Source organism: Bactrocera dorsalis, unplaced genomic scaffold, assembly GCF_023373825.1.
Source record: "Bactrocera dorsalis isolate Fly_Bdor unplaced genomic scaffold, ASM2337382v1 BdCtg008, whole genome shotgun sequence".
In the NCBI taxonomy this organism is placed as follows: Eukaryota; Metazoa; Arthropoda; class Insecta; order Diptera; family Tephritidae; genus Bactrocera; species Bactrocera dorsalis.
In genome coordinates, this window is record NW_026038059.1 from 429,709 (window position 1) to 446,164 (window position 16,456).

General features: G+C 36.4%; 1 protein-coding gene across 1 annotated transcript; it reads right to left on the bottom strand.

The window, feature by feature from the left end:
- Positions 1 to 8,447: 8,447 nt before the first annotated feature.
- On the bottom strand, positions 8,448 to 9,235 carry LOC125779931 (uncharacterized). Its single transcript, XM_049461133.1, has 2 exons — positions 8,989 to 9,235; positions 8,448 to 8,929 (listed from the first exon to the last, which is right to left on the bottom strand). The coding sequence occupies exons 1-2, from the start codon at positions 9,155 to 9,157 to the stop codon at positions 8,589 to 8,591; spliced, it is 510 nt and encodes a 169-aa protein (XP_049317090.1). The 5' UTR covers positions 9,158 to 9,235; the 3' UTR covers positions 8,448 to 8,588.
- Positions 9,236 to 16,456: the final 7,221 nt, after the last annotated feature.

Here is a 16,456-nt window from a genome sequence, read left to right on the forward strand (position 1 = left end):
TGCAGAGCAGAGCGTTGCCGCATATGCAATCGATCCCATCACTCGCTGTTGCACCAGTATCCAGTGTCCTTCCCCGCTGTACCTCATCCGCAACCATCAACCACACATGCCATGCATACAGCCAGTATGCCGGATCGGGTCATGTTGGCAACAGCAGTAATTCTAGTGAGAGACCAGCTGCGGAGATTACCTGCCTGCGAGAGCCTTGCTGGACTCAGGCTCCCAGGTCAACTTTATGACGGAGGACTTGGCACAAAAGTTGCGGATTCGACGTCAGCACAAAACATTAAGCGTAATTGGAATTGGCAATTCCAATACAAAAGTGGGGTCGAAACTAAACGCGTTTGTCAAGTCGCGGTTAAACAATTTTGAATTTTCGGCGGAATTCTGGGTAATGCGATGCATTTCGGCAAATCATCCAGACCATAACATCAATGTTAATGGCTGGAAAATTCCGCACAATATTGAATTGGCGGACCCAGAATTCCACAAATCTAAAAAAAGTGGATATCCTATTGGGTGCTGAAACATTTTTCGATCTTTTAGCTGTTGGTCAAATTAAAAATGGTCCTAACCAACCAACTCTTCAGAAAACCCTTTTAGGATGGATTGTATCTGGCAAATACGCCAGTAATATAAGTTCTCCTCCCAGATTACATAGCACATTATGCCAAGCTGAAGAAGACTCAACGTCAATCGATTCAGTAGTCCAAAAATTTTGGGCTCTAGAAGAATTACCTTCAGAATCAAATGGCATCAAATTCACAGCAGAGCAACAAGAGTGTGAAAATTTTTTCGTTAATACTACTCAAGTATTGCCTTCAGGACGGCTTCAAGTCAGAATGCCCTTTAAAGCTGACCGTAAGCTACTCGGTCACTCATATGAAACCGCAGTTCGGCGGCGGCCCTGGAGAGAAGGACATTAAAAGATCCAGAACTTCGCAAAATGTATCTGGACTTTATGAATGAATATAGAGCATTGGGTCACATGAGCCCAACGAACAATAAGATCCCGAGTGAGCCACACTACTTCATTCCGCATCAATGCGTTTTAAGGCCCGAGAGCACAACAACCAAATTACGTGTTGTATTTGATGCCTCGAGTCGATCTTCAACTCAAATAGCGTTGAATGAACTTTTGATGGTAGGTCCAACCATCCAAGAAGAATTATATTCAACTCTTCTTCGTTTTCGATTACATAAGTGTGCACTAACAGCGGACATTACTAAAATGTACCGTCAAATAATGATGCATGAAGAAGACAGAAATTGTCAACTTATTGTGTGGAGAGAGCATCCTTCTGAGCAAATTCAAATTTTTCGTCTCAACACCGTAACATACGGCACTGCGCCTGCTCCATTTCTCGCAACACGGTGTTTGCAAATGCTCAGTGATGCCAATACAATGAAATACCCACTCGGTTCATTGGCCATCAAAAGAGACTTTTATGTTGATGATTTATTAACAGGGTCCGAAAGTTTTGAGTCTCTAGATCTTTTGAGAAGTGAGGTAATTAAAATATTAAACTCGGCAGGATTCTCCTTAACGAAGTGGTTTTCGAACCACCCTAAATTTTTCGACAGTGATTGCACTGAAAAGTCATTAAGCTTCAATGACAAAAGTTCCACTAAAACGTTAGGAATCCATTGGTTGCCGAAAGAGGATTTGTTTCGATTTGTTTTAGATGACAATTTTAATGATCTGCGAGCCACTAAACGAAACATATTGTCAGTTTCTGCTCGCCTTTTCGATCCTCTTGGATTACTAGCCCCACTAGTTACCAAAGCAAAAATCTTATTGCAAGAGCTTTGGATCCAAAAACTAGATTGGGATGAGTCGATTCCATTGCGCCTTGACACTAGCTGGCAGAACTTTAAAGCCAACCTAATGCAGCTCTCATCTATAAGCATTCCTCGTTACGTAAACGTTGAGTCGAGTGCCATCTGCCAAATACATGGCTTCTCCGACGCCTCAATAAGGGCGTACGGATGCTGCATATACATACGAAGCCAATCTGCTAGTTGTATTAAATGCATGCTGCTTACTGCAAAGTCTAGAGTGGCTCCGCTGAAGACCAAGTCTCTTCCGCGTCTTGAGCTCTCGGCAGCACATCTTCTTTCGAAATTATGGTCAAGAGTAGCGCCTATGTTGAGTCGGCATTTCGAAAATATTACATTTTGGACAGACTCTGAAATCGTTTTACATTGGATTAAAACACATCCATCTTCACTACAAACCTTCGTCGCAAACAGAGTGTCCGAAATCCAAGAGTTGACTGACAAAGTACATTGGCGACATGTGCTAACGAAACAAAATCCTGCGGATCAAGTGTCTCGGGGTTGTAACGTGGACGAATTGAATAATTCAATATGGTTTGGCGGTCCACAGTTCCTCCTAGAAGACCCTGCATTATGACCAATTAATAACCACTTCCAGCTCTCACCAGAAGACGAAGCATTAGAGAAGAAGAAAAATACATTTACATTACTTTCGACTACTGAGAAAAATTCAATATTGGACCTTATTGAAAAATTTTCTTCTCATAAAAAATTGCTTCGTGTGGTCGCATATATATTACGATGGATCAGGCGACCACCAAAATCCTCCAGAGGCCAAGATCTGACTTCAGAAGAGCTAAACTTGAGCTTTCTAAAAATTGCACAGGTGGTCCAACATTCAGAATTTTCGGATGTTATTCAAAAATTGCATAAAGGCACCACCCTACCCGCAAACTTGCAAAAACTCAACCCGTTTTTGCATGAGTACTCGGATAAGTCGCTGTCGTTCAAACTAATCCGAGTAGGAGGTCGCTTATTAAATGCACCTCTCCCATACGATGCCAAATTTCCGCTTTTATTAAATAAAAGTTCGCACTTCGTTATAACGTATTTACGGTTCCTGCATATTCGACATCACCACGCTGGGGCTAAAGCGTTGGTTGCGCTTCTTCGAGAACGCATATGGCTAATTAATGCCCGAGAAGCTTGCAGTAGAACCGTAAGAAACTGTGTACATTGTTTTCATTACAAGCCGAAGTTGCAAAACCAAATAATGGGAAATTTGCCAGCCGAAAGACTTCGAGCACTACGGCCCTTTCTTATATGTGGCGTAGATTTTTGTGGTCCGATATACACAACTCTAAAAATACGCGGTCGACCACCCGTAAAAACATACATTGCAGTTTTCGTTTGCTTCACTTCAAAAGCAGTACATTTAGAATTAGTTTCGGACCTATCTTCTAATTCATTTATTTTCGCCCTAAAAAGGTTCATTGGACGCCGAGGGATGCCGACGAAGATATTCAGCGACAATGCCACCAACTTCGTCGGCGCCGACCGCAAGCTGCGCGAGCTGAAAGAGGCGTTTCTAGCAATGGGCCCAGAACTGCAGAGATTCGCAGCAGACGAAGGGTGCAGCTTCACCTTTATACCACCGCGGGCGCCGCACTTCGGCGGGTTATGGGAAGCCGCGGTGAAGTCCGCCAAGCATCACGTCGTTCGCGTAATCGGCAACGCGCTACTGACCGCAGAGGAACTGTCAACCCTACTGGCAGAAGTGGAGGCCATCCTCAATTCTCGGCCCCTAACACCGTTGAGCCAGGACCCCAACGACGGCGAGGCACTAACCCCAGCGCATCTGCTGATAGGGTGCTCCCTACGTGCATTACCTCCAGAGCAAGTGCCAGTGGACCCAGTTCGTTGTTGCGAGAGATGGCAACTTGTTTGCTGTCTCAAGCAACAGTTCTGGCGACAGTGGTCCAAAGTATACCTGACGGGACTTCAGGAACGCAACAAGTGGCTGCACCCCACTCGCAATCTGCAGCTCAACGACCTCGTCCTCGTCCACGAGGACAACGTGCCGCCACAGCAGTGGGTACTCGGCCGCGTCGTCGCCACCGTCGAAGGGCAAGACGGCAAGGTGCGAGTCGCAGACGTGGCGACTAAGGCGGGCACAATTAAGCGTCCCATTCACAAGCTGGCCTTGCTTCCAATGGAGGTTGAAGGAAATTGATCCTGTCAAGGTGGCCGGTGTTGCGTCAAGCGACATATCTACAAATTTATACCTAAAATAAAATTAATAAATGAATTATAAAATATTGAATTATAAAAAATTATAAAAATATTGAATTGTTAAAAATTAAATTAAGAAAATCTATTGTATACTTACCTTAATAATCCATTTGTAATACTCACCTTACTTACCTCAACGTAATCTATTACAATATTGAACATAAGTTGAAGATAATCATATTTACCCCTTTTTTAATACATATTTAGATTACCACTACTTTAAGCCGTTAGTTTTAAGTTAGGCTTAGCAATTAGATTAAGTGAAATAAAGAAGCTATTGTTTTTCGAACCGTTGAACCGAACGCACGCTTTTTCGTTACCGTACAATTTACAAGTATTTCTCGCGACAGGTAATTGGGGTAATTTAAAAATTGCGCATCCCTAACTATTTATCGTGTTTCAAAAACACTTGAAACTTTTCATCATTGTTAATACATAAGAATCAACTTTATATAGGCGTTTTTGCTCAAAAAATTTCGCTATTTTTACGAATTTGACGATATTTTCGGTGTCCGACTAAACGCTTGTGCTGTAGTTGAAGAAATAATAGAAAGTGCTGATACTACCATTGAAATATTAAGTCCTGTGCAAATTGAAACTCCTATTGTAAATGAAACAGTTACCACTCCAAGGCAAAGAGGAATATACTCCAGAACAGCGGCTTCCGATATTATGCAAATCCATGACGAAATAATGACATTGCGAAAGCAAAAGTTAGAGGCAGAATTGACTGCAAGGGAAAGAGAGTTCGAGCAAAAAGAAAAAGAGTTGCAGTTAAAAGCCAAAGAAGTGGAGCTCAAGGAAATTGAAATATTAGCGCTAAAAGACATCAAACAACTAGAGCTACAGATGAAAGAGCGAATCGAAGAGCGAATTTTTAAAACTTATTTCTTCTTCTTTGCTGGCGTAGACACCGCTTACGCGATGATAGCCGAGTCAACAATAGCGCGCCAGTCGTTTCTTCTCTTCGCTACGTGGCGCCAATTGGATATTCCAAGCGAAGCGGAGTGTTTTTCATCCATCCGGACAACATGACCTAGCCAGCGTAGCCGCTGTCTTTTAATTCGCTGAACTATGTCAATGTCGTCGTATATCTCGTACAGCTCATCATTCCATCGAATGCGATATTCGCCGTGGCCAACGCGCAAAGGACCATAAATCTTTCGCAGAACTTTTCTCTCGAAAACTCGCAACGTCGACTCATCGGTTGTTGTCATCGTCCAAGCCTCTGCACCATGTAGCAGGACGGGAATTATGAGTGACTTATAGAGTTTGGCTTTTGTTCGTCGAGAGAGGACTTTACTTCTCAATTGCCTACTCAGTCCGAAGTAGCACCTGTTGGCAAGAGTAATCCAGCGTTGGATTTCCAGGCTGAAAATGTTGGAGGTGTTAATGCTGGTTCCTAAATAGACGAAATTATCTACAACTTCAAAGTTATGACTGTCAACAGTAACGTGGGAGCCAAGTCGCGAGTGCGACGGCTATTTGTTTGATGACAGGAGATATTTCGTCTTGCCCTCGTTCACTGCCAGACCCATTTGCGTTGCTTCCTTGTTCAGTCTGAGAAAGCAGAACTAACGGCGCGGGTGTTGAGACCGATGATATCAATATCATCGGCATACGCCAGTAGCTGTACACTCTTATAAAAGATTGTACCTGCTCGATTAAGTTCTGCAGCTCGAATAATTTTCTCCAGCAGCAGATTGAAGAAGTCGCACGATAGGGAGTCGCCTTGTCTGAAACCTCGTTTGGTATCGAACGGCTCGGAGAGGTCCTTCCCGATCCTGACGGAGCTTTTCGTGTTGCTCAACGTCAGTTTACACAGCCGTATTAAACCTTATTAAAACTTATTTAGTATACGAAAAAACCAATTTTTCTATTTTTTACTTTTGTTTTCAATGAGATGGATTCACATATCATTTTATACGATGGTTTAATTTAAATTTTTGTTAATGGTATAATTTTATAAGTACATTTATATGTATGTATGTACGTACAATAAACGCCAAATATACACGTATACTTGAAAATGTAAAAGTGAATAAATGTAGCTATGTTAGTGCAATATGTTTAAACGCAAATCATTTATTTGTTTTGAGAGAGTATGTATGTATTTTTTTTGTGATTCTATTATTCTAATATATATTTGAGGAAATATACTTATGTGTATGTACATATATGTATTATCTATAATTTGGAATGTTTCCTTTGGAACTCAAGTAAATTTTCTTGGAATATTTTTAATTAAACTGTTGTACCTTAAGCATAAGTTTTTCTTCTAAAGTATATTTAAAAGAAAAATGTATGGTTTTCAATTATAAATAATCCATATAAAGACCAAAATCTTAAAGAAATAATTTTTCCACCAAGATTGTCGAAATCTCACATAGCACAGTGTCGAGTACTCTACTTTTACATAAACAAAAAAGCTCCGAGTGCCTAAACATATAAAACTGGAATTTTGAAACAATACATATTAGCTAGATATACAAACTAAGCTGTTTTATTTTGTATAAAATTTAAAAGAAAATCTCTGGTGTTACATTCTAATGGTAAATCGAACTGAGGAACTGGAACTTCATTTCCGTCTTCATTTTCAATGTGAAAATTAATAAGAATGTTGTGAAGAATGCAGCACACAGTAATCTAGTCGTTGCATTGATTCTTATTTGATCTCGAATGCATTCTGAATTTAAGTTCCTTAAGGCTACCGAATTTTTCTTTCAAAAGTCCAAAGCAGTTCTCGACTCGTACACGGTATTTTGAGAAATATTTGTTGAAACTGTGCCTTTCTTTTTCTGTGTACTCGCTGCTATTTTGCCTGAATGGCGTAATTAAAAAGGGCTTTAGTGGATAGGCACTATCCCCAGCTATCCACTGCGAGGTTGACAAGAAACGCTCCGGATGTTTGAAGAGTAAACAGTTCGAAAATATTTTTGCATCATGTACACTACCCGGATAACCAACTATTAACTGCCTTATAGCACGTTCACATATAAGCAGGTTATGGTTAACAAAAATTAATCTCGAAGCTAACCTTGTTGCGTTCACATATAGCAAAGATAACCCAGTTAAATGAGAGAAATTGACAGCTGTATCCATATGTGTTTTTTTTTGTTTACATATTTTCTTCTTGTAAAAAATAAGTTAATAAATGAGTGATGGATTCAAAATTGAAAAAATGTTTACTTTTGTTTGCTACAAACCAAGAAGAAAGCAATAAATATCTAGCTGCATTAAATTCCTGTAGCCGAGAATATAAAATTGCAATCCAACAAAGTGAGCAGGAATTACGGATACGAAGAGCTCGAGTAATGTCAATTTATTATAAAATATTAATGTTGACAACAATACCTCTTTGTAAGGAAATAAACCCAAGAAATATTTGGGCATACGTAAGTAAAAAAAAGCACAATAAATTATAAACACATTTAAATACATATACTTTAGAAGCGGACATGGGAACTTCTGGGAAAAGGATGTTCCATAAATGAACGACCGCGTTTTTAAGGAAACCTTTCGCATGAGCAGGGCAACCTTTGAAATATTGTGTGAATATGTCAAAGGTATTACCAAACAGGATTCATGCTATAGGAAGTGCATCCCATTGCAGAAAAGGGTAGCTGTTGCCGTCTACACATTAAAATCTTCGGCGGAGTATGAAACTGTTGCACGACTATTCGCTGTTTCGAACTCAATCGTCAGCGAAATATTTCTTGCTTTTTGCCAAGAAGTGTGGCAATCATTGCATCCCATTTATTTGACAGAACAATTAAGGAACAGTGAAAAAGTGGATGAGTGTGTTCATGGGTTTGAGAAGCTTGGCTTTCCGCAATGTCTTGGTGCCATAGACGGTTGCCACATTAAAGTTCGGCCACCTGGGAAGGATTGCACGGATTATTACAATTATAAGGGGTGATACTCTACAGTTTTATTTGCCCTTGTGGATTATAGGTTAGAGGTATAATGAATTTTCACTTGATATTTTCATTAATTTCCTTTTTATCCAGATATCGCTTCCTCTACATTAATGTTGGCTGCCCAGGTTGATGCAATGACTCAAAAATTTTTCAATGTAGCAAACTAAATACTGCATTGAAGGACCCAATCTTCACTGCAAAAAGCAAAACTATTAATGGCGTGAATGTTCCTGTGGGCGTTATGGGTGATTCGGCTTTCCGATTTGCCAACAATCTAATGAAGCCCTATCCATTCCAAGTACATCCTCCAGAGCATGAAAAAATTTTTAATTACCAAATGCCGAAGAGTGGTGGAAAATGCATTTGGACAGGAGTCGACAACCACATCAAAAATGTTCCTCTTATAATTAAAGCAGCCTGTACATTGCATAACTTTTTAAATTGTCATAATGATGTCATCAACCACAAATGGATAGAAGAACAAACCACTTACGAAAGTGGAACAGCCCGAGCACACAGATGCTGTAGCAGATTTTGAAGCAGAACCTGAAACAATTAGAAGAGCGATTGCGAATTCATTTTGTAAGTTTGTTATTTTTATTTTTCATTTAACAAATTAATAACGTCTTTATAAAAACTTTTCGTATTTTCACTAATTTCTTTTAAAATATCATTCCTTTTCTCTTCCGAAAGAACTGCTTTTTCGGTTAGTTCCACCATTCTTTCTTGCACCCCTCTCATGGTCTCCATTTCTTTCTTAAACATATCTGAAGTTTTTTCCAAATTCTCTACTAAACGCTCATGGGTTAATTTCCTTCTTTTTGCAGACTCCGGAGTCGTCGAAAGTCCTGCAAGCTCATCGCTTGAAATGAATTGGGATTGGCTGCTCGTCGAAGGGTAGATAGCAGCACAACCATTGTTGTCATCTGGTTCCACATCTTGAATTAAAATAAAATAATAAATAAAAGAGCAAACAAAAATTTCATTTTTATATTACCTATACTCTCTTGCATGAGTTCTTTGAAATTTACTGCCTTATTACCACTGAGTATTTCTTCCACCTCCTTGTAGTGATTGAAACTGATTGGTTGGTTCCGGTATGATGATTGGAAATGATTGTACAGAAAAAGACGATCAAGTCCAACGATGCACGAAAACTCAGACATCGATCAAGTTGCGTTTGAATTGATTGTGATTAGACCAATCAGATCGAGAATTGCCCTGCGAATATGTATATACATACATAGTTTGTTTGTGTGTTTTAACGGAAACAAGTTGCGATGCATAAAATTAACCCAAAACATTACTGCATATATTTCTTCATTTTTAACGCTTAAAACTAAAATTCAATTCATGCTTAAAATTAATAAACAATGGTAATGCTTAGGGAACACAAATTTCTAATTTTAATCACTTCTTCATTGAGATCCACAAAAACTTAAAATTAAAAAAAGGTTTATTTTTTGGTTTCAATCTTAATCGCTAAAACTTTTATAAAATGAATTTAAAAAAAATAAGCTTTCAACTGAACATGGTCCGAGCCTATTTCTTTTTTCAGTTATAATATTTCAAGCTAAAGAAAAAGAACGCTCAGCGACTGCGCTGCTGGCAGGAACCAACCGGTATGACCAAACGGTATGATTGCGATCGATCGGAATGCAAGCAGCATTCTCGAACATTCTTTGCTGCTCACACAAGGCTTTCGATCGAGAAAAATCATGACGAAACAAGCAACAGTGATTGAAACTGATTGTTCGCTTCGAGCACGCTCGCTTACGATCATTCATTTTTGTTGAAGCAAAGTTTTCCGTCACAAAAAATCTGAGTCAATGATCGGGTATGATTGAAAAAATTGTGATCGTTGCAGCTCTCTGGTATGTATTATAATGCTGTGAGTATGCAGCAAAATATACTTTTATAATTTTAAATGTACTTACTTGTATCAATTGGTAAAATTATGCCCTTTTTCCTTAATTTCAGCTGCACTGTAGTTCATCTGCCTTTTTGAAAATTCCTTTTCTAAACGCGCAAAGATATGAAAATTTTTTTCGCGCTTCGTAATTCGTCTATACTATCTGCCCAGTGCAATAGCAGCAATTTCTCTGCATCTACTGTCCATTTAACACGGTTTTTCCTTTTCCTAATTACAATTTAATAAAATTATTATATATAAGTATATTTGTACGCATAAAAAATAAAAATATATATATTAAAATTTATGCTTACCGATTTATTTGATCCATTTTTTAAATTCCTGCGAATTTTTTCTCAGTTGCTCTCAAATTTAAGCAAAAATATTCCCAATAGAGACTGAGGTGTCGCAATTTCGAGTATATTTCGACTGCTTTCCAATGCAGCAATGCATATTTTAGTAGGTTATAAAATAACCGCGTAGGTTATAGAGCAGACCGAGGTTATCTTTTCATACAAATTATATGGCTAACCTCTCATTTTATGGGTAGGTTACAAGATAACCTAGTTAACCTAGCTAACCTGGCTAACCTGATTATATGTGAACATAGTATTATTCTCAATTTATAATCACTTATAGCTTGAAGCTTGACCGCATATTGCCGTTTGCGAGAATAGTACATCGTATGCTCATTAACAGGAGCTTCAGATAGTTTAACCTCAGAACTGTCTACATATCCAACACATCCCGGCATTTCTGTACTGGTTGAGGACACAATTTGCTGCCTTTCTCTTTCATGGGTATCCTCCTGGTTAGATTGTAAATAGTGCCCCCATCACCAACACCAAAAAGGGAAGCTACTTTACGCACAGATTGTCCTTCACCGGATGATCCTAAACGGTAAAGGACAATTTTAAGCTGCAATTCCTTTGGGAGCTGCAGTTCACTTGAACTTGTGTTAAAAACTTCGTCATGCTTTATTAAGTTTAAAATATAACAAAACTCCTCGGGACGGACCCTAACCATTTGATTGAACCTGTTATCATCAAATTTTCTGAGCACCGTTTGCTCCCATTGGCATGATTTTGGAATGCCAAGGTGAACACCTCTGCGATTATTTAGCACACAAAGCATGTATGAATTAAAATTTTCAATCGCTTCATCTTCCTCGTCGCCTGGAAAATAGTAAAGGTGTGTAATGAATATGTAAATAAATGCCGTAAAAAATGTAACCCATACTCGAATTCATATCCAGTAAATCAATCATACGATTTAGGCACACAACTGCTACAATTTTGTCTTTTTCACTTGCGCGCGGCATTTTAGTTATTTAAATTTTAGCAAACAGCTGATTAGATATGACTATATGTTATTTACAACTCGCAGGGATGCTCACAAGTCTAATACTTTTTTAAGATTTTCATATACGATTTACGATTGTATGACACCTTGTGAACTACCTAAATATTTTCTTTTTTAAATGGAAGAGCTACAGTAAATTTACCATCTACAGAAATTTTATAATTATTATGAATGTGCTCCTCACAATGTGTTTCTTCTTTAGTTAGATTAACATATCAACATTTCAACGGATTCTACAATATTTCCCACAACTTTTTTAGTTGATTATCTAGTTTTTCATCTAAATATATTACAATACCACAGTGAGCTAATTTGGAGCTTATGTTAGTTGATCCGTATATCAACCACACAAACACACTGTTCTGCAGCTTGTAATTAACGTTTTCAATAGTTTTCTTCTTTTAACAAATCAAAGAATATGTCCGCACCTAATAGTAAGTCAATCTTACCCGGAACACCAATGAAGGTCGGCCAGTTTTATATTCTCTGAAAATTTTTTAACTTTTATGTGTTCTATGGGCATATTGGACTCAATCTTTTGTACTACAATGATGTCTAAATTTATTTCAAAAGGATCTATTATTGATTTTAATTGAAGATCTAATCTTTCATTTGTATTGGTTTTGTTTTGTCCAACTCCTTCAACACATAGTAATGGATTCAGTTCTTTGGTTATAATGCGAACTTGAGACCCACTATCTAATAAGGCACGTGCCTTTATAATTCTTCCATCACGGCTTTCTATACCAACTGTTAATAAGAATTGAAGCCTGCGAACTAAACCAGTAAAAGCATTCCCTGTTTCCTGGGAGAACTATTTTCCTGAATTAAGCGTACCAACCGTCCCTTCAACATCATTTTTAAAATAGTTTTCTTTTATTTTTGGGATCATTGGATAATTCTAAATAGCTTCGATGAAGCTCTGACCATGTTTTGTCCAAACTATCTTGGAGTTTCTCCAAATTTCTTACTTCTTCATTTATATCCATACTCATGCATTTAAAATGAAGTTTTTGCAGTTCTTCTGATAATTTTATTTTATTCTCCATTTTCTCCCAAAAAAAAGTTTTATATAATATAATAAAAAGTTAAGTAATAAATAGAAATATTCTTACCTGTGCAGGTGTAATTTGGTTTTAAATTTTTTTTTGATTGCAATTCATTTTTTTATTGCAATTTGTTATAAAGGGTGATTTTTTAAGAGCTTGATAACTTTTAAAAAAAAAAAAACGCATAAAATTTGCAAAATCTCATCGGTTCTTTATTTGAAACGTTAGATTGGTTCATGACATTTACTTTTTGAAGATAATTTCATTTAAATGTTGACCGCGGCTGCGTCTTAGGTGGTCCATTCGGAAAGTCCAATTTTGGGCAACTTTTTCGAGCATTTCGGCCGGAATAGCCCGAATTTCTTCGGAAATGTTGTCTTCCAAAGCTGGAATAGTTGCTGGCTTATTTCTGTAGACTTTAGACTTGACGTAGCCCCACAAAAAATAGTCTAAAGGCGTTAAATCGCATGATCTTGGTGGCCAACTTACGGGTCCATTTCTTGAGATGAATTGTTGTCCGAAGTTTTCCCTCAAAATGGCCATAGAATCGCGAGCTGTGTGGCATGTAGCGCCATCTTGTTGAAACCACATGTCAACCAAGTTCAGTTCTTCCATTTTTGGCAACAAAAAGTTTGTTAGCATCGAACGATAGCGATCGCCATTCACCGTAACGTTGCGTCCAACAGCATCTTTGAAAAAATACGGTCCAATGATTCCACCAGCGTACAAACCACACCAAACAGTGCATTTTTCGGGATGCATGGGCAGTTCTTGAACGGCTTCTGGTTGCTCTTCACCCCAAATGCGGCAATTTTGCTTATTTACGTAGCCATTCAACCAGAAATGAGCCTCATCGCTGAACAAAATTTGTCGATAAAAAAGCGCGAAACACATTTCGAACCGAACACTGATTTTGGTAATAAAATTCAATGATTTGCAAGCGTTGCTCGTTAGTAAGTCTATTCATGATGAAATGTCAAAGCATACTGAGCATCTTTCTCTTTGACACCATGTCTGAAATCCCACGTGATCTGTCAAATACTAATGCATGAAAATCCTAACCTCAAAAAATCACCCGTTATTTTTCCTTAAAACCAAAGCCAAAACGCATAATTGCCGATAGTGAATTTAACTCAACTAATGTAAAGGATTTCCTTAGAAGAGAAGAAATAGAAATTCATTTTACAAAACCTAATTCTCACACTGGCAATGCTGACATCGAAAGATTTCATAATACTTTAGGCGAAAGGTTTAGAATAATAGAAATAGAAACGCCGGAATTGTCAGTTCAGGAAAAAGTATAAAAATGCATAGAATGGTATAACAAATCCATACATTCAACCACAGGGAAAAAGCCAATAGATACTGCAAACGGTAATTATGATAAAAATGAAATATTTTGAAACGACTTAAAACAGTAAAAGAAAAACAAATCGAAAAGCTTAACACTAGAAGAGAAAATTATCAACACACCGACAGGGAGGGATATTTAAAAAACTATAAAGCTGTTAGACATAAACAGGAACCCAGATACAAAAAAATGGCAATCGACAACATTCAGACAACTAATATTAAAAGAACTACCAAATTTTCAGATAAAATCAATACTGACGATTACAACACTAATGACATTTCTGTTACTGAGCAACGCAACCCTAATGATGGAAAACGTTGATGGTACAAACGGTTTTACTGAAATTTCTCTTGAAGACGCAAAGATAACAGTCAATTACAGCACAATACTACATATTATCAACCCGTTAGAAATTATTAAAGTTACTGAAACTCTCGAACATAATATTGAACAAATTACAGATAATGAGGAAAAACATTTTTCGGTACAAGAATTAAATAAGGTTAAATCGAAATTAATAACTATTAACCCACATAGACAACGAAGAGGATTAATTAATATCGTAGGATCAGGTATGAAATGGCTTTATGGTACAATGGACGATAGCGACAGAAAAGAAATAGAACAACACCTTCAAACAATAGACGAGAATAATCATGCACTAATAGAAAATTCAAACCAAAATATATACATAAATAAATAACGTATTTAATATAACAATTGCAAAACTTAAAGAAGCTAGAAATGAGGACAGGAAAAAATTTACAAGAAAATTTAATGAAATCGCTGCAAGTGATCAACAACTAGAAAGAAAAATAATGTATTTGATACCTTGTTAAAAATTAAAATTTTATTAGACAATGTTGAACATATACAAAACAATCTTATGTCTGCAAAAATGAATGTACTAAATAACAATATACTAACTGGAAAAGAAATAGTTCGTTATAATATAGATTTATATAAAATACAAAATATTAAAGTTAGCACAGCTCAATATAAAAATAATGAAATAATTTTTGTTATACAAATACCAAATGAAATCATTAAAGTAAAAAGATCGTTATTTATACCAATACCAAATTACCAACATGCAGAATTTTTGTTTGAAACCCAAGAAATTATAAAAATTAATGGAACTATGTATGATTATAACAATAAATCTTTATTAAAAAATTTAAAACTATCACAATTATGTATATTCACAAAAACTTGTTTAAGAATCAAAAATTATAAGTTAGAAGCTAAGGAAATACGACCAGGCTTGCTAATTTTGAAAAACCATGTCAACTCAGTAGTTAATAATACATGTAATGAAAGACAATTAACATTAAAAGGTAATGCTTTAATCACGTTCAATAATTGTAAAATAGAAATAAATGGAATAATCTTTTACAACTATAATAATGAATTCCGTGAAAGTTTCTCAATGCCTGAGTGACTCAGTTAACGTTTGATGAACTCATTGCAAACCAAATTAAAAATATAGAAAAAATTGAAGAACTTAGATTTCATAAAAAAATTAATTACACTTCTAGCGGACTTGCTTTAGCTTGCAGTATCATAACTTTTATAACAATACTCACATTTCTTTATTATTACAAAAAAGCTAAAAAAAACAAAACAGAATTTATTATAAAAACTCAGGAGAGTTTTCAGTCAAATGGGGGAGGAGTTACGTCCACTTCCCATTCCAATGAGTCGTTCAACTCGCTTCCAATAAAATGGGGCAAATGACAAACAAACAGTTTCAGTTGTTTACACAATGAAATTGCAGACCGATAAAATTTATTGATTTCCGAACTTACATGTTCAATTGTTTGCTTGCACAGCAACATTGTAACCTAATTAATTTTGCTTTGTATACAACAACCAAAATTCATTGCAGTAGTAATTCGATACTTCCGTTTTTGTTTATATTAATAATTTTGGTGCAACGTTCGATTTCGTTGACTTAATTGATTTCACAAACAAATGAATGAGTTCAACTGACGTTCTGCTGAGTCTGCATTTGAAACCATATAAATATAAGTAGTTTTTAAAGAATGTAGTTTAGTTCTTAAGAACCAACCGAAATGAAAAGTTCTACAATAAATAATTTTTAAATAAAAATTTAAACCGTTCGGAATTATTTACGAAAGTCACGCGACGGCGGCCAGTAGGGATGATAAAATAGATTCCGGTTCTACTCGAGAATCGAGTTTTCTCGTAAAATAATCGATTTTTCGAATGTCAAGAACCGATTCTTAATTCCCTTCGACTACTGATGATCGATTTTTAAAAATCGACTATTTAACCTCCGCACAATAACCACCACAAAAAAAAAATGATTTTTTTTTCCATGTAATTTATATGGAAAACAGAAAATTTGAAATAGCCACCTCTTAATATTAATATTAAGAGCTCATCTTTTTTTGGCACATTTTCTAAAGTTTTGAGCCTGTTTTTCAGTTGAAAAAAAAGGTTGCCTCAGAATGACACACCCTAACATATATATAGATATATATATGTACATATTTAAGAACATACATACCTACATACATATCGGTCTGGGGCAAATTTTCATAAATGTAATACATACATATTTACATTGCTTAAGTACATGCATACTTACACGCATAAACTTTCACACATTTTCTTTTGAAATATGCTTTTTCAACTATATACATACATATTTTTATGAGATAATATTCATCAACGTATTTAACTACATACTTATGTATAACTTCATATATATACAAGTATAATTACATAATGATTATATGAATATGCATTACAACAATTATGC

Coding starts and splice junctions, on each gene's coding strand:
- LOC125779931 (XM_049461133.1), bottom strand. CDS start 9,157: ATGTCTGAGTTTTCGTGCATCGTTGGACTTGATCGTCTTTTTCTGTAC. Junction 8,930..8,988: donor ACTCATGCAAGAGAGTATAG/GTAATATAAAAA, acceptor TTTTAATTCAAG/ATGTGGAACCAGATGACAAC.